Genomic DNA, 26,140 nt, shown 5'->3' on the forward strand with positions numbered 1-26,140 from the left:
TCCATAAAGCAATGGAAATCAAAGCCAAGGATGAATGTATGAAGGCCTCAAAGTTTCTTGGAGTTTGCTTTACCTGCACGTTGTCATGCATTATTAGTTTCCTAGTTTTCTGGACGTTTTCTTTTTTTCTTATTCTTTCTTCTTTTCTTTTTTTAGCTTTTCAGTAGTTCGCATAATGTAGTGTAGTAGAAACTTGTAAACGCATAGTGACTGATGTCATAGCACAAGCACAAGGATTTGTCTCTTAGTCTTCATACATTTTGAATCAAAATGTTATATGACAGTGTCAGGCCATTCGTAACATGTAAATGAGCATGCAACAGCGGCATATATTTGCCTTCCTTGTAGCCACATTCATGAGTGACGGCTATGGTTACACACTAGAAAACATTTATAATACTGTGCAGATGTCATCTTGTTAAGATGATGTCTAGTATTAGAAATCAGCCTATTTTCTGTTATATGCATCTTGCTCTGACTCGAATAGATAGAAGTTTGGGGGTTTTTTTTCACACTGGGATTACCGTCCTAACAACAGCTTGTGTGTATTGTAATCAAGAAATGAGTGTAAGCCTGTATGTATATGTATGTTATATATATGTATATATATATTGGAAAGGATGTATACATACATATATGAGCAGGAATACCCATACCATGGCATCCATAGTATGAAGTCTAAAAATTGATAAAATTTCTCACAATAGTTTGTGTGTATATATCTAATGCTTTGATTGTTAACTTCTCCTTTTTGTTTTTGTTGTGATATAGACAAAATCTGTGAATATACTTCATGCATATGTACAATATTTCACTTAATATGATAAGAAAGTTTTGGTGTCCTGTACACTGAAAATTAGCATCTGCTTGAAGAAAAAAAAAATTATTAAAGATTTACAACGATTGCAGGAAATAAATCATACTTGAGCTTGAAGAATTCATTCTACCAATATTCTCCTCTCTGTATACAGTTGTGTTCTGCCTCAAATTGTGAGATACATATGAGTAACCATATGAATTACAAAAAAAGTACAATAAGCAAAAGTGATGAATGAGAAGCAGTAGCTGTGGAAGTGATATACATTAATTGAAGTAATAACTGACATACAAAAATAGTTGTTGAAGAAGTAATGATTATTGTAGTAGTTTTACAGCAACTAAGAGTGGTGTTGATGGCAGTATTAGTGAGTTATTGTCGGCAGTGGTAGAAAATATTTTGATGTATTAGTCATATAGCAGTAGGAGAAATGAAAGAAGTAAATAGCAGTGGAGTTATGGTAGTAATTCTGCAGAAGTAGAAGTAGCGTATCAGAAAAAGTGGCAGTAGTAATATGAGCTGTGCTATCAAAGCAAGAAGTGTCAGTGATGGTATATCGATACTTATAAACATGGCATAAACAAGTATTACTTAATGGCACTTGTAAATGCAGACATAATTTTTGCCGGAGGAGGAGGTAATCAATGTAATAAAAAGAAATAGAAAAAGGAGAAGATATAGAAACATGAAGAGATTCCTGAGGGCACAAGGACAGAAGAAACCAGCATATTATGACATAATCTTATTCATTTATTTATTCATTTATTCAGTTTTCTTTTAGCAGGGTAGCCCTTGCAGCTCACTCGGAACTGCTCTGCCAAGGGGCCCTGCATCACGTATAAAATACACTTTGAGTAAAAAACACAAGGTTACAAACACGGTAACAAAGAGGGAACATAAAACACAATATTATGATATAAGTCCATATAGAGCGTACATGAGAAAGGGTTGTACACAAGCCAATGAAACACAAAAGGAACAAAAAAATATGGTGACTCAGACTAAGGGAGAGAGAGGGAGAGTAGGAAATTATAAAGAAATTGCAAAATACAAAGAGAGGGGTGTGTGATTAATGGCACGTTGAGGCATACATGGATGGGGGCGGGGGGGGGGGAGGGAGAAACAGGTAGGTGCGAGGGATGGTTGGATGATCATAGCTCAAAGGGATGGTATAGTTTTGGTTGAGATGGGAATTCAGGTTTGTAACTTTTTCTAGATAATTAGAAACCATTTATATGAAATATTAAAGAGCCTACAATTTGAAGAGGAATTAAAAGTTTATTTGATGAAAGTTTTGTAATGGCTGAGATATCCTAACAACAAAGTGAAACAAAGTGGTCCTATTAAAAGGTGTGTCCCACCTTTTGTTAGTGTTAGGATCACTTCGTCTTTGGATATCTCAGCCATTTCAAAACTGATTTTCATCAAACAAATTTTTAATTCCTCTTAGAATTGTAAGCTTTTTAATATTTCAGGTTTCTAATTATCTCTCAAGAAAAAAAAATAAAACCTGAATCTCCATTTCAACCAAAAGTATACCATCCCTTTAAAGGGATAGAGGAGAGAGAAAAAAGAAAAAGGGAAGTTGGAGAGAGGGAGAGAAACAACGAGAGAGAGAGAGGAATGTGTGATTATAACACTATAGAGAACCAGATATAGGGGGAGAAAAGAGAGAGAGGGAGAGATTGGAGAGAAAGTATAAGAAAGAAACAAGAAAGGAAGGGGAGATTTTCATATGATTTGATTAGTAAACAAGAAAACCATTCAACATTACAGAATCTAGTTTCAAATCATATTTTACTTGCAAATTACATGAATATCCAATGTGCCGTTGATTGGATATCTCCCACATATTTCACCAGAGTGTGCACCAGTTTGACAAACTTCAATTCTAATCTAATGCAAAAGGGCCCTTGTATGGAATTTGAGGATCTATAGCCCCCTCCCACATCTTCCCCGCCCCGTCGCTGCACTTTATAGATAATAGTTTTCAATATATATATGATCAATAAAAATGAGAAAGCCTTGCAATGATTAAAGAATTTAGTTTATGTTACTCATTATCTTGCAACTTTAATAGAACAACCAAAGTATTGTCTTTCTGTTCAAACTGAAGATTTCCCAAATATTTATTCCAAAGTGTCCACCTGATCATTGAATTTCCATTCTGAAAATGAAAAAGCTCCCTCCCCCTCCCCCAACACCTACCCAGCTTGATCGCTGCGGTCCCTCGCTTCCATGTTCTCCCAAATACTGACAATTCTTGCACCACCCATTAAAAGAAGAAAAAAAATTATCCGTGACACGCCTATGAACTTGACCAACGTCTCTTGCTATCCTTCCCCAGCCAGAAAGTGATCAACCCGAAAGAGATAGTTGACATTTTCAGCAACACTAATCCAAGAAGGATGATGCTGAACTTGGCAGCCTATAGGTGTAGAAGGGGTATTTTTTTAAAACGTAAAAATCAATTGTCTTTTCACCATTAATAATTTGTTTTGAGAATTCCAATGAAAATAAATGATTCTGAACTTGACATAGATAATAGGTTAGACCAATCCAGTTATAGGCACGAAAAAGATCACAGATTTTTCTTCATGGCTTTTGAAAATGTGTCAAATCAAATCATAAGCGGTGAAAAGATTATTGATTTTTTTACGTTTGAAAATGATATCATATTTTCCCATTGCACATCGTACCCCACTCGGTCACTTCACACCCTCAGAAAGGCCAACTTTTTTTCCTGCTTAATAGGGGACTGACGGATGTGTCTTACAATAACCTTTACTTCAGCGTTCTTTTAATTAGCAACGTCCATTTGGGATAAATCCAACCTGAAGAATTGTCCAAAGATTTTGATTACTGTATATTCCTTCTGCATGTGGTTACTACCCCACAAAGTTCAGGCTTTGATCAGGTAGGCCTATACAGGTTTCTAGTCTATAGAATGGCACTTGATTTTATTTCCCTCAAGTGCGAGTGCATGAAAAATCCACAAAATGTACGAATCCCATACTGAGTATTCGACACTTGGCAGCCTTCTAATAAGTTTTATGATTACTGGAGTATTTTATAGCTACTTGATATGAAGAGAATTTGAGGTTTTGATGTGATGGATAGTGACGTGTGCGTGTTGGATAGAAAATGTAATCCGTTTATATTTAACAACAAATAATTGTATTGAAGGGGAAATGGCATTTGATGCAGATTTATACAGGCGAAAGATTCATGGAACACTGCTTTGACAAATCCGTATAAGATCGATCGCTTACTTTCAAAGTTTGGGTTTAACCCAGTTATGATATTGTATTATGTCTGGATCTCTGTGATTCTATTCTAAAATGGAAAATGTGATGATATTTTGCATAATTGCTTCGAAAGTATATAAACCATGTATGATATGCAGTAACATATTTTTAAAGATTTGTAGGCAAATCATTACTTTAAAAGACGTGCAATCAAGGAAGACTTATGCATATCGTATTTCGTTTCTGGTTTACAAAATTCATATTGCTTATAGAAATAAGAGATGGGAATAAGAAAATGTGATATTCAAAAAAAATATATAGTTTGAGAGCTATTTTTGTGAGGCCTATTACTCAACGCTTATCGGAGATCTTAAAGAACTTCAATTTGAATTAATTCATGGGGCAGTTTATACTAAGGAATAGTTATTAAAATTTGTTTTTTGCTGCTGATAACTTATATTCATTTTGCAGTCAAAGGTCACAAACTTATTTACATTTATTTTGGAATTGCATATATATTAAAGCCTTTTAGCAGGATATGACTGAGTATTTTGAGATAGCAAAATTAATTAGAAATTTGGCAAGATATATACCGGGTATGGAAGTAAATTCTCAAAGAGTGAAATAATGTCATATAGTTATTTTTATAACTATTTATGGCAAGGTTGCAATTAAGAATACCGTCATTGACAGAATTAAAAAACATTTATATATTAGTTGTACAGTATACTGTGAGGAAGAAAAGGAAATCTCCAGTAAATGAAATAAATTGGGTTTGCATTTATGGGAGTGTACTATACAGGACTATACAGTGAAATCAAAGTGAATCAATGTTTCTGGTTTTATTTGAATGGAAGTATAATATTATTTTTAAAAAGTGTGTGTGTGTGTGTGGTGATGTGGTTACTTTAGAGAATTAAATGCCTCAATATTGTATACTAAATACAATGCATTTATACCCCTATATATTTTCTACACCTCGGACAATTCATGTACAAATCTATCAATAATTCTCTCCCATTTGTGTTTGAGTCCATGTTCACTAAAAATAGAACTGTTCATCTGTATCCTTATACCCGGCAATCCAACTCATTTCATTTGCCATTAACTAGGACTATGTTTGCTAAATCTCTATTTTCTTTTACTGGCCCCAAATTCTGGAACTCTCTCGATGATAGTATGAAACAAGTTCTAAGTTTAAATACATTTACATTCAAATTGAAGAAGTTGTTCATAAATTCCTATATAGTTGAATGAGTTATATCTTAGTTACCCTTAATTTTGAGCTTCCTTTTTTATTCGTTATACTCATTCTTTTCTTTAATCTATTCCTTCCTACATTATGTACATATACCTCGGTGATCCATCGCACCATGTACCTCGCGTGTGCTGGTATAGACCCTTCATCTCTTCTCCTTTCTCGCCTTTTCCTGTCCTCTTGTCTCTTTCTGTTTCTTCCTTCAAAATAATTTCCTCTTCTCCTCCTTTTCCTTCACTGTGTTTTGTTTTTCTCTCTCTATCTTTCTCTTTACAAGAGAGGTTGCTTGTGTTTGTTTGTCCGTCTGTTTGTTTGTTTGTTTGTTTGTTTGTTTGTTTACTTGTATAGGACTGTATGTGTTGTGCACCGTTTATGTCCAGCTAATTGCCTTTCGATGTTATTTAGTCTTTTTGTCCACGAGGAGACTGCAAAATACAAGCTTAGCTTTTTAGCATGTCTCCTCCATTTCCTACAACTTTAGTTTTGATTCAATATTCTCTTGCTTTTTTTCATGCGTATTATTGTGAACTTCATGTATTTTTCTTTGTTACGACATTGTATTGATGTTGTGTTATTTTGTGTATGAAAATGTTGTTGGAAATGAAATAAATGAAATGAATGAAATGAATATCAACAGCTAAGAGATGATTATTTTGTAATCAGGGTGTCCATTTGATAATCCTCACGTTTATCAATCACGAATTGTAAGTGTTTAGAAAGGTTTTTTTGCAGCTTTGTCTAGTACATGGTATATTATTCATGTGGAATTCCTATATAATTCCACTGTTTATTTTTTATCTTTCTTTCTTTCTTTTTCTTCCCCCTCCCCCCCCCCTTCGGTTCTCACTGTATTTCCTCTATTTCTCTCATTTTCTCCTTCTCTCCCTCTCTTTCTCATTCATATTTATTACCTTTAAGATGGAAATATGTACAAGTTATGTAAATATGTTTCAGGAGTCTGTATATATGCTATATTATCAATTACTCTGTACATAATTATGAATATTACTCGTCATGGTGACCTACAAATTTTAAAAGCTCTGCTTTTAGTTGGGTCACCCCCATTTCCCTTTGTATAAGTACCCTATATCCTGTCAATTCATGCTGATTACTGTAATATTATGTGTCAATAAGTAAACAACAATGCAATGTAAAATGGAAATGAAACGAATAAATTCAATTCAATTCAACATAGCTATTATTCTTTATTATATCATTGTTATCATTTATTCCATTTCAATGATGATTCTTGAGGCCAATGTGTGGCGATGAAACTAAAAATGTATACTAGTACTTTGTATGAACAATAAACATAAGCACAAAGCAAGGACGCGATATGGCTTTTCATAAACACTCCTTACCTCGTACTTGTATGGGGTGCGATTCGGTCGCTCGGCGTGACATAACACACACTATGAATGAAAACTCTTCTGTAATGCCAAAAATGGTTCGTAATTGCGTAACTTATGTAACATCCAAACGTTAGAGAGCTAGAGAATAGGTGATACGATAACAGCTATTGGGAGTTCTGCCGGTACGTCGTGAGACTGAATTACCAGTAGTAGCCTGATTATTTCAGCGATAAATGGAAAGATTTTCTCTTGACCCCTGTAGAGTCTAGACAGCGTATTACTGACATGATCTGAAGCCTTTGCCGCACCAAATGAGCAGAAGAACGCTGAGTGAGAGTGCGAGAAATTCGAAGGCAGCTGACGCCGGTACCGCGGGAGTCCGGGCACGGGGAATCGTGGCATTACCATACCCTGTGGTGCAGGTAGGTGTGCGTGTGTATGAAGTGTCAAGTAGTTTTACGTGTGCGTGACTCGAACTCACCCAATATACCAATTTCACTCTGGCCTTGGTAGATGTAGACTGAATATATCATAAAAGAGATGTAACGATACAATCAACTAGCAGGGAGACTAAACTTTAGCAAGAACGTTTGCACCCCAGATTCAAGTAGAACCTTACCTCAAAAGAATTACATCTTGTCTTACTCTTCGTAGGTAGACTAGATATAGTAGTAGTAGTATATAGCCAGGTGCCCGCACCTCGTCAGGGGCCCGAATACCGTCACCCCGCTTAAAATCGTTTTGAGCGCACTGAACAAAAATGTATGCCCGGGACTGTGTTCTGTACGCTTGAAACTTGGCAGGACTACCACAACCAAGCAAATTGTGGTGAAAACCGAACAGTTTTTCGCGAAAATCTGAAATTTTAATAGGGCTATAGGAATACGTGTTATATGTCATCCGCACGCATCTTTTACGTGTATGTCTATGGGAACATCACGGTCACCCGCACACGTCTTTTACGTGCTAAGTCTAAGGGAGAGCGGGGGTGACGAGTTGCGGGCCCCTTCCTTAGCGCGCAACTTTTTCGCATCGTTCGCCTTTGACGACGATAGCTGCAAATTTTCAATATCGATCAGTGAACTTGTGATTCCAATGGAATTTTCAGCATTTTTCCTGTATGTGAGTTGGATTTCAAAGAATTTCAGTGGCGAAATGTGATTCAATTATGGGCAAACATTAACTATGACGAGGTGCGGGTCACCCAAGTATACTACCGGTATAGTCAGTATAGACCCCTCTCTAGCTCTCTTCTCTTGTGCACTTCATGCTTCATAGCTAGCAGATTGAGCGCCTTTTCTTCACGTTTTCTCCTCACACAGTGGTGACTCAAGTCAGCAAAGAGACGGTGTAGTGTACCTGTGAGCAAGTATAGATTGCATTCCCACTAATCCCAGTATGGAAGAGTTGCTCATGAGTATCAGCGAATTTTCAGAAAAGATCGCAAGGTAAGTTACTTATTAGATAATTCTAATTTCCTCATATAATTTTGAAATGTCAAGGAGTTCCATAATGACACCCCCACCACCAACCTTAGACCCCATTGCAGCCCCAACCTTATCCATGATACTTAAATTTGGGGTGACTAGCTTAGAATAAATTATATTCAACAGAATTTGTGCTTCAACCAGAACTAACCCTACTCCTACACTAGCATAGGACCACAAATTTTAGTGAGATATACTCACAGATCTGGACTCCGTAGACCTTATCGGCCCGAATGTAGAAAGGAAAATGACATGTCTACACGTAAAATTGTGCCCTGGCTACTTCATATAGATATCTATAATATTTGGACTGGCTAGCTGACAGAGCATCTTAACCCTAATCAGGCTGGGCTTTTTTGGCTATGCTATATCTGAGGGGGGGGATTCCGCCCCCCCCTTCAGATCTCGCCTATGGAACGCGTGATCGCGCCGAAAAGTGGCACACGCGACGCCCGCGACGTATACTATCAAAATGTATGGTTGCTTTCTCCGAAAAATTTTTCTTATATTTTATATTAATTAATTATTGTAATTTATGCATAAAATCAGTTTTGGGCTCTAAATCACTTATCAATGCTCTAATTAAGCTAATTTCTTTTTTAAAATGTTTATTGTATCATTCTCCTGAGACATAGGATAAAAAAAAATCTGTATCGAAATTAATTTCTTATGTATTTGATTGTTTTTTGAATTTCTTATGTATTTCCTTGTTTTTCGACCTTTTGTTTTTGTTTGTTTTTTGGCCAAAATTTGTCACAGACATTTTCCGAAGCTTTATTATGCTAAAATAAATTAATTTTGTCCATTCTAAGTCAAGATATGAATTTTTATGTGAATTAATTGAAAAAACACAATTTGCATTGGATTTGTACACAAAATCACGTTTTGGAGCAATTTTAGGGTTGACAAATTTTTTTCGAACGGGCGTCGCGTCAAAACGGTACGCGCGGGCGCAACAATTTTGGTCTCAAAAGTTGCGCGATACTTGAAAGAAAAAAGTCATGAAATGTCGCGGCGGGAGCTTATCGCGCTGCGAAGATATTGCGCGAAACGTCGAGGGGGGGTGGATTCCGCCCCCCCCCAGCCTGATTAGGGTTAAAGCCCCACCTGCAGAACATGCTAGATGTGTCTTATATTTATTGATGTTCTACTTAAAATTCTATGAATCAAGTTAGTAATATTGATAATGCGCCCGGGTATTATATGATAATGCAGAGCAAATAGTGAAATGAATGAATAGCAATAATATATTCCAAACTAGAAAGCATTGAATAGTGAATAATATGGTGGATGGTTTGGAAGTTGAATGAGATTGACTGTGTAGAAGCATATTGCTAAACTATGCAGAATTTGTGTGGAATGTGAAATTACTGTACCTTTCTATGTATCGATATGGCCAAAGACCTATACATATGCAAATATTTTTTTTTAATTTAATAGTACATCACAACACCGGAATTGATTGATTCTTAATTTGCATGGTTCTGACAACTTTCATTATGACGACCAGTCACTGCACTGAAAGCAGGTGCAGAATATGAATCAGTGTTTGGCATTTACCCTCCCTTCTCACCTCGGCATCTGGGAATGGAAACAAAGTCCGGATTTAAAGTTTTCTGTAAAGTGAATTTTCTCTCTCTCTAATATCTCATATTTGATGGACCATAAAGTAGAACAATTTCCTAAGAACCACCTGTGAATGGACTCTTCCACAGATCTGACGGGAACCTGAAGCAGTGGCTGGCCACGGCTGAAGCGATTTCCAGGCAAGTACATGGGGTCACCATAGGGGTACAGTCCAATGTGGCAAGAGAGAGATCCTCAGCTAGCTACGCCCACAGGACACCGTCCCTCCTTGACGAAGTGGTGGCCCGATTCTGCTGGCTCTTCTTTGAGTCGGCTGTCGACATCAAGCTGGTCAGAATATTACACAAGGTGAGTGTGCTGTAATGGGATATGCCCTGCTCACACATTATAGCATCTCATTTTTGCATTAAACTTGTTTGCATCTTTATGCTATGGTCTACAAAGTTTTATCTCTATATAACTGTCAAATTTAAGTCTTTTAATTCAAAATTGTTCACAACTTTGGGCCCTGTGTTCAGTATGTATACCTGATGAAAGGGTGTTTGGATTGATATATCGTAACAAAACAATAACAACAACAACTTGGGTGTAGTAGTAGCCATCATTTCCATCTTTATGTTGGTTAAGAGATTTGTGGTACACTACAATAGTACAATAATATTATTTACCAAACCTTTTCATGTCTATTTAGAAATAAAAAAGATGATGCCTTCCCAAGGGCAGAGAAGAAAAAATATGAATATAGCAGGAATTCTTAATGCCCAAGTTCATATTACATGTCTCCCTCTGTGTCTCATTTTTCAATACAGGCTGCTGTTGCCCTACAGACAATATCTCGTAAGATGGAAGACATCATTGATTGTCAGTTTCTGGTCCTCTTGTCTGAAAATGCTGGTTGCATGACCTTTCCCCAAGCTTCGAAAGGTGAGACATTGGATGACTAGTCATGCCAGTTGTCTTCCCCAGCTGGTTTGACTGTCTCATAAGCAATGGTCATCAACATTTTTTCCATCATAATTTTTTCATCAATAACACGAAGCAGTTTCATTCATAAAAAAGCTGATTCATTTTACATATTTCATTCAAAAAGAATATACCATTGCTCACTGAAAACACATTTTATTATGCTGGTTTGAGCCATTTTTGTTGTTGTTGATGCTGTTCATCAGTGGTGTTGATGTTGTTGTTGATGATGATGATAATGATGATGATGATGATGATGATGAGGATGATGATAATGATGTAGATATACGTAGTGAGAAATCCATTGTTATGGATACTTAAGTAATTCTATTAAATCTCTTTCCTCTCCACATGTTCACCTTAAGTATGCAACCTGATTGAAGGAAGCCCAATGGTGCACAAACCCCTGGAGGCCCACTTCCCACAAGTCATTGGTGCCTTGCACCGCACCATGACCTGGGTGGTTGCAGACGTCACTTCCTCTGCGCCGGGCACCGCCATCTCCCCCGGTGCCTCCTCTCACTCTCTGGTCCTGGCCAAGCTGATGCTGCAGGCATGTCAGTTAGTGCCCCAGCACCACTGGGAAGCCATCTGGAACAGAAGTGCCCCTCACCAGACACGGGAGCTGTGTTCGCACCTGTCGGGACTGGTTGGGAATCTAGTCACAATCATGTGCTGTAAGGTGTGTGTGTTTTTTTTTACAGTGCTTGGCAATGACTATGTGACATGTAGTACAGAAATGGAATATAGGCATTAAATTCTGGCTCAAAGTTTGTGCACAAATATACTGATATCTTGGGACACACTTCATGTCAGATTTTGTTTGTTTGTGTGTTTTATTGTTCAGCCATATCAGAACTTTGCAATATAAGCAAATACATGAAATTGAGCAAATAAGGGGAAAAAAAGGTTAAGCTGTTGAAAGTAGAAAGAGTGTCACAAAAAATGGTAACTTCATGTGCAAGTACATGCTTAACATCTGTGCATAGGCAGGGGCAGATCCAGGAATTCTGTAAAAGGGGGCGCCTTTACAAAATTAAATGGGGGCGCTGTGCCTTTTATTTCTGTTGTGTGAACAAAAATTATAGAGGGGATGCGCGCTGGTGCACCTCCCGCCTGGATCCGCCACTGATACATGTAGGTGCACACAAGAATATTTTGAGTGCCCATACAGTTGTATAACTGATATAAGTAACTCTCTTATTTAGGGTGTCTTTTTTTTTCTTAAAAACATTTTTTGCTCCTGACCAGAGATCCCTGTCTTTGTCTATGTTGGTACCAGACCCAACTGTCTCCAAGTTGAAGCCCCTCCATAAAGTGGTCATATTTATGGCACTGTCTAGATGGATGTGGTGTATCAAACCAATATTGAATAGCACAAGATACAAACATAATTTGTGCTCATAATCAATATTTGATACTGCAAAAATTTATCATGACTGCTTGGTAGTGATTCTATTCATTTCCTTCATCTGATCTGTAGCAACATCATTCTCTAAGGGATGATGTACATGTATTCCTTGTGTCATTAACAGACATGAAAAATTGAATATATTTGTGTGATTGTAATATTCTTGTATGTTTATTCTCTATACATGGAATGCAATCTATCTTCAGAAATTCTCAAGGGAGAGTGGTCTCATGTCTGGCTGTGCTGTGGGCATGCTCTTCAACACTTCAACAAGCCCTAGAGATGCAGTTGCCATGGCAACCAGCTTATTGTCATCTTTTCATCAGGGTCAGTTAAAAATTTGTTTTTATGCTTCCCTTCATATCATCTCAGTGCATGGCTGTTTTGTTTTTATTCACACACCTTGCATTTAATAGGTGTACGTAATACTTATGCACCATTTCTCTTGCAGGAATGTGTTTTTATACCCCCGCCAAACGAAGTTTGAAGGGGGTATATAGGAATCAGCGGACGGTCGGGCGGTCGGTCGGGCGGTCGGTCCATTGCAAATCTTGCGTCGCGAACTACTTCCTCAGTTTTCAACCGATTCCCATAAAACTTGGCACAGATGTGTGCCTTGGGTTGTAGATGTGCAAGACGTATTTTTTGACAGTACCCAAAAGTATGTTGCCATGGTAACGGCATATTATGGGCAAAAATGGGTACAAATCTTGCGTCGCGAACTCCTCCCACAGTTTTTGATCAATTTTTATGAAATTAGGTACAGATGTTCATCTGAATATGTTAATGTGCAAGACACATATTTCCGCAGTGGCAAAAAGTGCGTTGCCATGGTAACGGCATGTTATTGGTAAAATATAGGGCAAAATGCTTCATGGCAAAACTGCTTCATCAGTGTTCTTCCAATTCTCATGGAATTCATATTGAATGTTTGTCTTAGGATATAGGTCAGCATGACACATTTCCTGACAGTGACAAAAAGTATGTTGCCATGGTAACAGCTCACATATTATGAGCCAAAATGATGGAAAATTTTGTGTTGCAAACTACTTCCTCAGTTTTTGCCCAATTTCCATGAAACTTGGTATAGATGTGTGCCTTTGGTTGTAGATGTGCAAGACGCATTTTTCGACAGTACCCGAAAGTACGTTGCCATGGTAACGGCATATTAATGGCAGAAGATCAAGGAAAGATCTTGCGTATTTAACTACTTCCTCAGTTTTTTGACCAAAGCTTATGAAATGTTGTTTTGACCAAAGCTTATGAAATGTTGTTTGGCGGGGGTATAACCAGTCGCTGTAGCGACATTTCTAGTTCTCTCAAAGGTTAAAGAGTTATCATGCCTCCCGATGATTTGTGCCAAAGTATTTCTTTAAAGGTAATGTAAACATTGATCATCCACCTAGACTTTCATTTATAAGGGTGCATGTGCCTCAAGGTATTTAAGTATTCTTATAATTTATGCATGATGCCACATTGCCTTCTGTTCAAGAACCTGGATTTAGACAATACTACTGTATTGGCTTAAAGCCAAAACATCGTTCTCATATGCCAGTGGACTGTCGATCATTGCTTCAAAATGTACACATATGCAAAATAATGTGTGAAAGAACATTGTAATAACACATTTTTATTTGGGCAACTGCAAAAATGTGAAATGTTAGCCAAAAAGGGTTGCCGGAAGTCCACAATCTCAGAGGTAAGCCGATCATGGTTTGCAAATTAATTTTTCACAGTTATCGATTAGAATCAACAAATCAGGACAGAGCAATCTCCATCCATTTTCTGTGCTACGATCAAAATTGTTCTGCACTTCTGATCACAAAATCACATCAGCCAGGTAAGTTTCTTGGTAGACCCTTTGGATGTATTGCAAGCAAAGTCCAAATGGTTGAAGATGAATTTTGAGCCCTTCTGAGAACTATTTTTTGGCTTTAAACCAAATTGTTTTCTTTCTCTCTTTATGTTATTTTTATGGTAACTTTTTTGTGATAATTTGTTGTTGTTGTTTTGCCTTTTCTCATTACGCTAATAGGTGATTCTGCCCGAGAAGACCCCTATCTAAAGGATGGGATATTCAATGGACTGACTAGCTTAATGTTCCAGAATTTCAGTCCTTCTGAGAGAGCCTTTGGCAAGCTTTGTCTGACAAGAGGTCTGATAACCTGTGCTGATCCCAAGATCATCCTTGAAAGAATCCCAGACAACATCTTTCCAGACATTGAGGTGGGAAAAACTTTTGTTTGATGAGATTTCAAAATGCACCTACAAATTGTACTGTTAGGAGGTCAAAATTTCTTTGCTGCGCTCAAAAGTAATACATCTTTCAATAGACACCTCAGTGCCTTGAGAGATGTAAAGTCACATAAGTCCTTATGCTGAGCATCGTTGATTTCAAGTTTTCTTCGCGTATTATGTAAGCCACTGTGTAATAGCTCTTCCATTCTCCTGAACCACTTTCCACAGGCTTAAAAGGTAAAGTTGTCCATGTTTGTGGAAATGTGCAGCAGTGTTAGGAAGAATAGTTCAAAAATTACAATTTTTGATAAATTGTTCTCATCCCTTTTTCTCTCTGGTGGAGCTATGTGAGGTGCTCTTTCCAATGCAAGGATGTTAAAATTTGAGTTGGAGAGCATGTGAAATCAGCATTCTCCCATATGAAAATAGTATTTAATAAGTTTGTTACATTTATTTATTTATTTATTTATTTATTTATTTATTTAGTCATATTTATACAGGGTGGCCCTATCAGTAGTCAATGCACTGTTCTCCCTAGAGGCCCTGTGTTACAAACTCATTCATAAAAGTCAAACAAAACAGACAAAATAACACAACAGACATAATTATACAACAGAGATTACAGAAAATGGATCTAATAAAATCTACATAATTATATCAGATAACAAATAACCCAGGTTATGAGGCGAAATGTTTCAAATAATTACAGCAAAAGGTAGCTTTTGAAGGAGAACTGCGTATAATTGCAGGAAGTGCACTGAATTTCGCTGCACTTTCTGCATATGTTCTGGATTATCAATGAGCACTAACTGAATCAGGTTTGGATGAATGTTTTCCATCTCCCCACAGAGTCAAGTCTTCTTGTTGGGCCCCCTCCTCACCGTCACTCAGGAATTACTCACATCTCATGAATCATCAGAATTCCACGCCATACAGTGTAAGTCTTTTCGTCCAGATTGTTTGAAAGTAGAAATGCATGTGATGTAACTCAGAACCAGCTCATAGACTTTGTAAAGTTTCAGTTGACCTCCACAAATAAATGAACAAGTTTTACCTAGTTCCATCATAGTTACTGCAAAGTTCACCAGGGTTACATACAACATTGTACATAAATCAGTCAGTGTTATAGTATGAACAATTTGAATACTTTTCCTTCAACCAGGATCTTATTTTCATAATCAGAAGTTATGAAATTCCATTCAGAATGGTTCAAACAACCCTCTTGTACATTATTTCTGTAATGACTGTTATATACTTGTCCAAGATAGGCAGGTGACAAAATATGTGTGCTTTAATTCTTTTCAATTTTGAACAAAACTATGTCATATATGCTTGATATGTTTAAAGCAGACATGCTTCAAACATTTCTATATTTGATTAAACATCCCATATTTGATATTGAATATGTCATTGTAGAATAAAAATGTATTTTTCATCCTATCATTCATTGTAAAGTGTTCACACTGTGGCTGCAGTGTGCCCATCGCAATCTCCAGTGCCTGCGCTCCCTCATCAACAACAATGCCCAGCGCTTCCTTACGGGCCAGTCAAGCATTGTAAGCATGGTGCTGCAGTGTGTCTGGCGGTACTGGCACAGCCCAATCGACGGGGTACCAGACCTGATCCGCACTATGTTTGGCTCTCTGCTGGAGGCCTATAAGAGTGAAAACCAACTGCTTAACTCAGAAGAAAAGGAGGTTGGTGAATGCACAATTCTTACTGGGCTTTTTTTTTTGTGATTGTTTGTGTAATATGATACCAGTTATCAAGGTCTGAAAACTTAGATTCATTAAAAAAAAAATCTCCCGTGAAATAAATCCAGATTAGCTCTGAATTAAATATGTCAGAATGGATGTATATTTCCATTGCAATGCATGCGTAGTAGTCTCCCCCCCCCCCCCCCCCATAGTCGAATAGTTGAATGATAGTGAGTATTTTATTGCATGAAGTGGTATGGCACCCTCCAGGTAGTATGAAAAGCAAGATTATTACAAACTGCCATAGAAAACAACTACGATAACCAAAGCCCAGTATTTGACATCCAGAATGATGAAATAGGCCATATTTTGTTTCACTGTACTTAAATGTACTTAAATGATTTTTTTTCTGCTATTCCATGACTTCAGCTGTATGTCACCTTGGCCAGTGAACTCCTGAGCTCTCCACGGCACCTGAAAGGACGCTACACCCTCCTCTCAACTCTCATCTCCCACCTGGGGGCGACTGCCACCCTAGAGCTTCACCCAGCCCTTCCCAGGGAGCTCCTTGGCTGTCTGGACACCCACCATCTCGTCTTTGCTGCCAACGAGACATACAAGACCCTCTTGAAGGTACTCAAGGCTGAGTTTGCCGAGTCCCGTTCTGGAGCCAATAAGGGCGGCGACTTGCAGCTGGAATGCTGGCAGGTGCATTTTCAGGGAGTCGTCTCAGCTGGCCTATGTAGTGACATTCCGTGAGTTTAAAGCAAGAGAGTGTTTAAGTTGTGTCGGGTATGCAAATGTAGCCTTACACTCATGACTGTTTAAATATCTCACTCAATCTTATGAATATTTATCCAGATGATAGTAAGACAGGCTTATTAATTTTCTTGTATGAGCTGCAAATGAGGATTCAGTTCAACAATCCCTGAAGTGATCTAATGATTTTTTTTTTAATTGTTTGTATTGTTCTTGTAAGAAGACTATGTTCCTGTTTTTTTAATGAACTTAGCTTTCTTGTGTGAATGGACATAGTACCCTAAATCTAGGGCAAATTTATGTCTGAAACCCATGATGTTAAAACCTCTACTGCTTATGCAAAATTTTCACTGTAGATGCTTTTCTTAATGAGCATCTGGAAAATTGATTAATTCTTCGAAAAACTAGAGTTAAGTTTTATTTTTTATTTGCATGTATAAAATTTGTTCTGATCTTTCTACTTTACAAAAGAAGTGATGTGACTTTGTTTCTTTTGACCAAAAAACGCTCTTAACGTCACATTAATTGCTTAATCCTGTCATGATATTCTGTCTAGGCTTGTGAGGAACAATATGGCCAACACATGGCTGCCTACCACATTTAAGCTGTTTCCAGCGACGTTCAAGTTGCTGTTGGAGTCCACTGGAAGAGACTGCCTTGCCTCACCAGATGCAGAGGTGGCAGCAAGGAGTCTCCACTGCAGTATCATCTTGCTGAAGCAGGCTCGAGCCTGTAAGCTCCTAGCTGGCCAGGACTGGATGGTGAGTGTTTTGTTAAATCACTGCTCCTCAACTCCTCTCTTATGCACTTTTCCCAAAATAATCAGTAGTCATGTTGCTGAAGTTGAATTATTAATACCAGCAGTTTAACATTGACACATTGGCCCAAATTCACGAAGGTGGTTTAAACTTAATTGACCATGGTACAAATTTAGACCATGGTCTAAAATAAGCATGAAATAGGTGTACCTTTTGACATGTGCGTATCAATGGGCATTTGTTACTGGACGTCTATTGGCGTATGCAGTCTGTCAGTCGTATTTATGCAGAAGAAATTTTCATCAACCATGGTTTAAATTTAAACCACCTTTGTGAATTTGGGCCACTGGGTTGTGGTTAGCCATCTCTTCAGGGTAAACTCCACACTGTATCTTTCTCGTAATATGCGAAAACATGCTGAAATGGACCAGGGCCCTGATTTACAAAGAGTTATGATTGATTATATAGTTGAATTCTATAGTAAGTCTATGGCAGCCTGTGTGGTAAAGGAAATTTATAAACAATTATATCTTTTGATAAAATGGGGCTCGGATTTCCCAAGTGGACCAAGTACTATTCTGCAGGATGTGTTTTTCTTATGATGTTACAATGAACAAATAAACAGAGAAGTCTGTTGAACACTCTTCTGTCGTGACATTTCAGTAAAAACGGAGCATTCTCCTCTTCAAAAATCTGATGTGATATGAAATAACAGGTGTAGGACAATTACACACGACATTTCTTCCAGACAGAAAGAAAATCCCAAAATGGATATCTGAGAATGGCTCTTTACCGTGCAGGGGACCAGACCTTGGAACCAGGGCCTGATTTCATTAAAAAAAAAAAATGCTCTGATAGCATCTCTTGCTGCAGTGGCAAGTGTCATGGTAACGGCAAGAATTTTGCATCCTGATAGGCTGTTGCTACGGGGAGTTGCTTTTCAAGCAAGCGTTGCTATTGTAACATTTTTCATGAAGTGAGACCCTGACATTCATTATCTAACAAGTTTCCAAATATCCATTACTTCACAAAACCCTTTTCTTGGTCCACTTCTCTAGGAAGAGCATCGAGTTATTCTCGCAGCTGCAACCCATCACCATAGCGATGCCATCCGTGGTGACACCATCACTCTGGTGTGCCACTCCCCCAAGACTGCTGAACCTGTCAACGAGAGCGAGGTGAGGCTGGTGAAGGCGCTTGTGCACAACAGCCTCAGCAGCGACGACACCTCGCTGCGCAACCAGCTGCGGATAGGGGTGAAGGCTCTCGTGATCCGGCTGAGGGACAGTAGTTTGGCATGGCTCAAGTGGTTGCAGCCAGCCCTGGCAAAGGGGAATTCCAGTGATGATAGGTTGGTGTGAGAACTGAGATCTTTTTGCTTTGTGGAAACGTTAATACTCCACCCCGTATCTTCATCACATTTAGCAGGTGTGTGATGCATGTAAGGAGAAAAAGTGGCAAATGTTTATGTGTACAGAAGAGGGGGGGGGGGGGGGGGGGGGAGAAGAGAGTTTAAGTCACAATCAATTATGATAAGTATGTTGTAGAGTCTGATGATATTTATTGCTTTGGTCATTCAAGAAATCAGTTTAGGATCTGATGGCATCACACGTTAATTGAATTTCTGCCAAATCAGTTTGGTAGCAAAAGAACATGCTAAACATGAGACCGATGCCTATATTCTTGTCAGGATACCTTCACAGGAGAAAGAGGCAGTACCAACCAGTTGTCTCCAAGGAAATAAAAAGTGTTGATTCAAGTCATGGCGCATAGGTCTCATAGTTAACCTGTTGGAGACTAGTCCCGAGTATACTTGGGCAGATGTCTATGGGAAATGTGTGTTGTAGCAAAATCAGCCTGTCCTGAACGGGTTAAGAGATTGAGGGGTGTTGAGCAAAATTTATCATTTCCACCTGCAGTGGGACCCAGGATCCATCACCTCTCATCCAGTCTTATCAGGCCAAGCTCCTGTCAGCCATGGATATGGTGGACTGGCTCCTAGAGGAGTGCTTCGGCTCCCTCTTTCCTGGAGCCTGCTATCAGAGGAAAAGAGCCTCTCTGGACCTCCTCCAGTTGGTGTATGAAAACTTCACGTCCGGTAAAGAGGTGGCCGAAGCGAGCAACGCTCAAAGCACATCTTTTTCAGGTTAGCATGCAGCCACTCTTGAAGGGAAAATGTAGTTCTTATATATCTGCACAACTATTCATTTTTGCTCTAAAATGTACACTTATGTGGGTAAGAAATGTGTTGAATGATGCTGTGATAGCATGATGTCAGTCGAGAAACAACAAAAATGCAACATTTTAGCCAAACAGGTTCACAGGAATTACCTCAGTCTTAGAGCATACCAAATTTTTCGCTGCTACATAATTTTTAATTATCGATAATCGACAATCTAGGTCACAACATCATCCACAGATCGTCTGCTCCAGAGTGAATGGCAAGTATCTTGTTAGAAAATATGATTGCTAGGGTACAATCAATCATAACATAACATTATACTGCCCAGTTCTGAATGGGGAGGGGGTTTCAGGAATATAAGTTGTATTCATGTGATCTAAATTATTTTACACTTTCGATCTCAAAGTACTGCAAAGTAACTCATTATCCTGGTATATCGTGTCAGCCAAACTTGTTTCTTGGTTGACCTTTTTGATGTATTGCTAGCAAATTCTAAATAGTGGAAGATGGTAGATGTGAATGATCATCTGCAAAAATACAGTGTTCTTTCCAAAACTGCATGTAACATCTTTCACCTTGTTTGAACTACAGAGAGCAGAAAGCTTGATGTGTGTGTGTGAGTTAATTTCATCGCTTTCCTTTCTCTACAAAATTAGCTATCTTCAGTTATCTTTAGGCATAATACAACTGTAGATACGAAGAATAAATGGACCATGATATACATAAGTTCAGTCATATTGAATTTACTCCTGAACTACTTAGTCCTATTCTGTGAGGAACAATTTGACTATCAAATTCAAATCACTTTCAAAAAGCATAGGAGAAAATGTATTCATCCACAAATACTTTGCACTTGATTTTATTTCAAAAAGAGATCAACCTAGAGGGAGAGGTTGAGAAGATCAGGACCCTGTTTCATAAAACTGGTTATCAGTGAAAACTGCCACATTTCTATGACAAATTTGCTCTTAGCTAATCAGATGCAAGGATTTCAGTAGCTTGTAACAATTATGACAACTTGTCTCTGATAACAAGTTTTATGAAACAGGGCCAAGATCTCTCCATCTAGCCTTCCTTTGGATGATGTTTCAGTGCTTTTGAATGATGTTCATTTCTTCTCATCAGCTGCAATTAAGAGGCTTGGATCATGGAATCGACAACTCGGGAAAGTTAGCCTTTTCTCTGAAAGGTCAGTTGGTAACCATCGCTTCTGTACAGGTTACGGTTGAAATGATATGTTTGTATTTGAAAAGAATGGTAGATCCACAGAAACACATTGACTGGTTTTGTTTTCTGTAGTCATTTTCTCTGTAAGCATAACAATATCATCTTGTAGACTTATTTGAATGTTCCTTGTTTTTTTGTGTGCAATAAAACCGAAATTGAAGTAAATTGAATTGATATGTTGTTCAGGTAAACATCCATAAAAACTGTTTGCAAGGTCAATTTCTATGTCATATCAGTCACCATTTCAGTGCAATTTATTCTTATGAATAACCAAAGAGCTCGCTCACCGAGGTACCACAACTTCTATGTATGAATTTGCTTAAAAATTTCAAATGTCCATATTTGGAAAACTTTTGACTTAAAGTGGACAAAGTTACCCCACTTCTGACATATGTTCTTCTGCTCCATTCTGCTGTCATAATAGGAATGCATCCCTACTGGTTAACTGCTTGCTGGATTCATCCAATGACATCAGGTCATCAGCATACGACCTCCTGATCGGCTACTTCCCTTGGCCACTCCCATCCTCCCCAGCCAATCCATGGTCCAGTCCCTCAGAGATCCTGTGCCAGGGTCTGAAGCTCATCTGCAGCCCCAAGTTCCACGAGTGTGAGGCGGGGGCCATGCTATGCAAGATTTCCTTCCACAGGTAAGTTCTCTCTTTTTCCATGGTGAGAGAGGACTGATGATGATGTTTAACCCTAAAAAGACTGGGCTATTTTGATGCCTCGTAGGACTGGGGGGGGGGGGGGGCTCATTGGACCCCACCCCCCCAGATCTTGGCTGTTGTCCGCGCGATCGCAAGGAAAATTGGCATGCACGTCACCCACAAGGTAATCTGCAAAACTAAATAGGTAATTATTTCACAAATATTCAAATTTATTTTTAATAAATTAATTATGCTAATTTATGCATGAATTTGAAAAAAATGGCTGTAAATCTGTAATTAAAGATCCCAAACTGCTAATTGTTGTCTTAGGAACTCTGTGTAGGATTCTTATTGAATGTACATAAAAAAGAAAAAAATCAAAAATCAAAATCAAAATTTTTCTTATGTATTTTATTGTTTTTAGAATTACTTATGTATTTCATTGTTTTCGACTTTTTGTTTTTTATTGTTTTTTTCAATGGAAGTCATCGGCGACACTATTTCGATCATAAACAACGTGAAATTAATTGATTTTGATCAGTAAAAGTAAAAATAATGAAACATTTATGAATTTTGGTCAGAAACAGAATTTGCATTGGATTTGTACATGAAATCACGTTTTTGAGCAATTTCGGGTCTGACATGCACTTACAAACTATTGCATAACTTCAGAACTGCGTACCCGGGCGTGGCGAATTTGGTCTCGAAAGTTGCGCAAGACTTAAAAGAAAAAAGTCCTAAAAAGTCGCGGCGCGAAATTTTTACATTCCAGATTTTTCGCGAAAAATGTTGAGGAGGGGCCCAAAAAGCCCCCCCCCCCCGGTCTTTTTATGGATAAAAATGATCTTGACCATGGGTGGCGAGTTGGCTCAGTCAGTAGCATAGCTGCTTTGCAATTGAATGGCTCATGTTTGGGTGCAGATTCAAATCCCAGTGAGTCTTCCTGAGCAATGTTGTGTGTTATCATACCGTCCCCTCTAGAACAGACAGAACACTCTGTCCCTGCGATAAACATAACATGGAGGTCCCGTGTGCGAGAGAGTCACAACCCATGCACGTTAAAGATCCTGTTTCATTCATTCATCTCAATGAGCAGGGTGCAAAACGCGATGACGTGGTCCGCCCAATGTACATAAAACTGGAACCCATGGAAGACCAGCTAGTGCAGCTGAATAATGGCTATGCAGCCATCTTGTACAGATGGATTGGTAAAAAACAAACCATTAACCCATATCAGGCCATCTACAGGATATTCCGTAGTTCATCCGAACGCCACAGGGGCCACATACGGAATATCCCATAATGAATGAAATGGCATATGAACGACGGCATTCACTTCCACTGAGTACTATGACTGTACTATACATTGAATGGCAGCATGTTATATACCATATTAAAGAGATTGTTTTCCTCCTTCAAATCATATATAACTTGTCTATGTTTTTTTCATTGCTAGCTAATGAAGAGCAGTTGTTTGGAGAGTTGTCTGTTTGTCGGCGTGTGTGCACGAATGGTGCTGGGCCACTTGGGTGTTTGTTTACACAGGTGCATTGGCCCGATATGGGTTAAGTGGATATAGGAATGTTATGATGGAACTGGCAATGTGACAGTTAACAAAGGTGATGATTACGATGATTAAGATAGTAGTGTTGATGAATGAAGCACTGATTATGACAATGTTGGACTGACCAGTGACACAGGCATCAGTATCATTCTTATCTATTGTTTGAATCAATTTGCCTCTTTTCAGACAAGTGGTTGAGAGCAGTAAGGGTCTTGAGGAGTTTGTGAAGCAGTCCAAGAAGAAACCTGCTGCTGCAGCGACAGACAGTGCCAAGGGTGTGTCCAGCCAGGGCAGTCCACCGATCCAGTTTGTGGTCAGTCTCCTCCAGAGCCTCAAGTTCCAGTTCAAGTGTGCTCGGACCAACATCCTCAGGGCTGCTGCCCTCACTCCAATGCATGGTGAGTGACCTCTTGTGATCCCCATGATTCCACAGGACACTTGTCAAAAACAAGTGATGTATACATGTACAAGGAGCGTTTTGCCCTCTGTCATGAGGAGTTGTGAGATAGAGGTCTTATGTATGATTGTACTCGAATCACACACGTGAACCCTCTCAGTAAACTTCACACTTACAGCAGTATTGTAAAAACTAGAGAGGTAAAACGAATATTTAAGTGCCAAATCTGACTGTCATGTATCTTTAATAGAAATGTACGTTTGAGATGCCAAGTAGACTAAGGCATTCATGATAAAAGACTTGTCTAAAAAAACACTTCTCACCATCAAACAAAGTTTGCTCTTATCATAATACCAGTACCGGTATGTGCTTTTTACTTTGCTTTGAAAGCATTATTTTTGCTGGCTATGGTATGACCTGAGAACATTATCCTTGATTGAAATGTTTTGTTTTAGGCCATATGCTACATATGTTTATGCCTTTTGCAAAAAGACTTAGCGAGGTATGCTGTAATCCTGATGGTTGGCTGTAAGATTCCCTGTTGTTTGTCTGTTGACTCACATGCAGGCATCATCTTGGCCATGAGGAAGAGCCTGCTGGAGGATGCCCGCATCTTTGAGACGGTCGTTGCTAGGGACCGGGAAGCCTGGCAGGCCATCTTGAGAGAGATCAATGGCACCCTGAGGCACATCATTCACTTCATTCTTGGCCTCCTTGCTGGACACGCCCAAGCTGCAAGCCCCCCCTCATCCATCCAGAGCAGTCCAGTCCGAAAGGGGGATGGTGACCCGACGAGCATGCAGCGTGATGATGGCGGAGACGGTCCCAGTGAGATGGACACAGGAGGTCCAGGTCCTATTGCAGGAGTACCAGGTCCTGATGGTGCTGTAGGAAGTCCAGCGCTTGGAGTTCACGGACTGCAAGGGAACTCTGAGGGAGATTCCCAGCACATTTCTCCATCGTTTGGCAAGATGGGAGAGGAGATTGAGAAACTGGTGATGGACCTTGGAGAGAGGGGCGGAGCAGGCGGCGAGGACTCTGAAGAGAGCACCGCCATTTTGTCGACCGAACATCAACTCATTCTCTCATGTTGCTGGCTCACTCTGAAGGTATTGAATCTACTATCCCCCATATCTGGGTACAAAGCTTTCGTTTGCATGAGTTGAAAGGCATAGAATGGTCGAGAGCCATGATATTGATGTAATTTGCATACATTTCAAAATGTCTGTTTCCTCCTAAGTCCCACTGTGTATTTCATATTTCATATAGATGATCAAACCCTGTCATTGTTAATACAGGTGTATGACATCGCTGTAACATTGAACAAGTTTCATAATTGTCTGGGTGGAGCCACTAATCATGATAATTGTTCCTATTGCATTTTCTTAATGTTAATATTTTGATACAGAATTTATGTGCTACGTATGTTAATTCCATTGAAATCATCAGAAATGCAGAAAAAAGTCCTTTCTTTCATTTCTGCAATTTATTATACATAACAAAGTAATGCCTCAGTATGCACTTGAAATTCCTGTAGATTTGTTCAGAAGCGTAGATATTACATTCTAAAGTAATCTGCTGTATGACAGTGACATTGCATTTACTCACCTTGTTCTTAATCATGTACATTCCATGTTTCTGGATTGTCCAGGAATCAAGTTTGCTGATGGGTGCTTTGGCCAAAATTGCGCCCCCATTTGGTGATGCCAGTCACAATCTACTCGACAAGCAGCAGTTTGAGCTCATGTCAGACTGCCTGGTACAAATTCTTACCAAGTGCCGTCACAAAGTAAGTAACAGCAGCAGCACTTTGATACTCAAAAACCAATTTCACTCCACCTTTAGTTAGCTATGATAACTAGCATGTAATCAGACAAATGGAATGGTTAAGTTTTGTTAAAATCAATCTTGTTGCTTGTTTTATGCAAGATTAGTTCATGTGAGGTTGACTATATGCAAATCAGATGAAGTCATAGTGTTAGTCACCTTGCAGGGCAACAATAAAATGACTTGATTATTCCAAGTTTTTCTTTCTTATTTCATCTTAAAAGGAAATTCAAAACCAGGTTTCTGTGCAGATCACTGAGCAATGTGCAAGGTGATAACATTATCACCTCATCTAATTTGAATATATGGTTGCAACTACAAGTACCATCCCCATTGTATTCAACATGTGACAATACAATAGTTTCACCGTTGTATATCTGAATGTGCTGAAAATTGAGCCATTTTTTCCCCATTTATTAAAGGGACTGCACAGTACTGGTTGAGGTGAGGATTCAGGTTTGTAACATTCTTTGGTGAGATAATGAGAAACCTCTTATGAAATATGAAAGAGCCCATGATTTCAAGAAGGATTCAACATTTATTTGATGAAAATTGGCCTTGAAATGGCTGAGATATCAAAAAAAAGCGATCCTAATAAAATTGACAGACCATAACTTATTAGGATCTCTTTGTTTTTCCTTGTTTTTAGATAACTCAGTCATTTCAAAACCAATTTTCATCAAATAAACTTTTGATTCCCCTTAGAATTGTATGCTCTT

General features: G+C 38.6%; 1 protein-coding gene across 1 annotated transcript in view; it reads left to right on the plus strand.

Moving 5' to 3' along the window:
* The first annotated feature begins 8,073 nt into the window (after nt 1-8,073).
* The window catches only part of LOC139726962 (tRNA (32-2'-O)-methyltransferase regulator THADA-like), a 29,079-nt gene continuing 11,012 nt past the window's right edge, over nt 8,074-26,140 (plus strand). The window contains exons 1-17 of the mRNA XM_071637950.1: nt 8,074-8,123; nt 9,878-10,097; nt 10,559-10,673; nt 11,078-11,394; nt 12,330-12,450; nt 14,159-14,349; nt 15,211-15,298; nt 15,817-16,058; nt 16,488-16,813; nt 17,374-17,578; nt 18,634-18,926; nt 19,495-19,721; nt 20,883-20,946; nt 21,409-21,633; nt 23,384-23,595; nt 24,162-24,703; nt 25,246-25,383. Coding sequence (XP_071494051.1) covers nt 8,074-8,123; nt 9,878-10,097; nt 10,559-10,673; nt 11,078-11,394; nt 12,330-12,450; nt 14,159-14,349; nt 15,211-15,298; nt 15,817-16,058; nt 16,488-16,813; nt 17,374-17,578; nt 18,634-18,926; nt 19,495-19,721; nt 20,883-20,946; nt 21,409-21,633; nt 23,384-23,595; nt 24,162-24,703; nt 25,246-25,383 — 3,576 coding nt within the window. The remainder of the gene's footprint in view (nt 8,124-9,877; nt 10,098-10,558; nt 10,674-11,077; nt 11,395-12,329; nt 12,451-14,158; nt 14,350-15,210; nt 15,299-15,816; nt 16,059-16,487; nt 16,814-17,373; nt 17,579-18,633; nt 18,927-19,494; nt 19,722-20,882; nt 20,947-21,408; nt 21,634-23,383; nt 23,596-24,161; nt 24,704-25,245; nt 25,384-26,140) is intronic.

Source organism: Diadema antillarum, unplaced genomic scaffold, assembly GCF_040938485.1.
Source record: "Diadema antillarum isolate AM-2024a unplaced genomic scaffold, OU_Dant_1.0 seq00000106_RagTag, whole genome shotgun sequence".
Lineage (NCBI taxonomy): Eukaryota > Metazoa > Echinodermata > Echinoidea > Diadematoida > Diadematidae > Diadema > Diadema antillarum.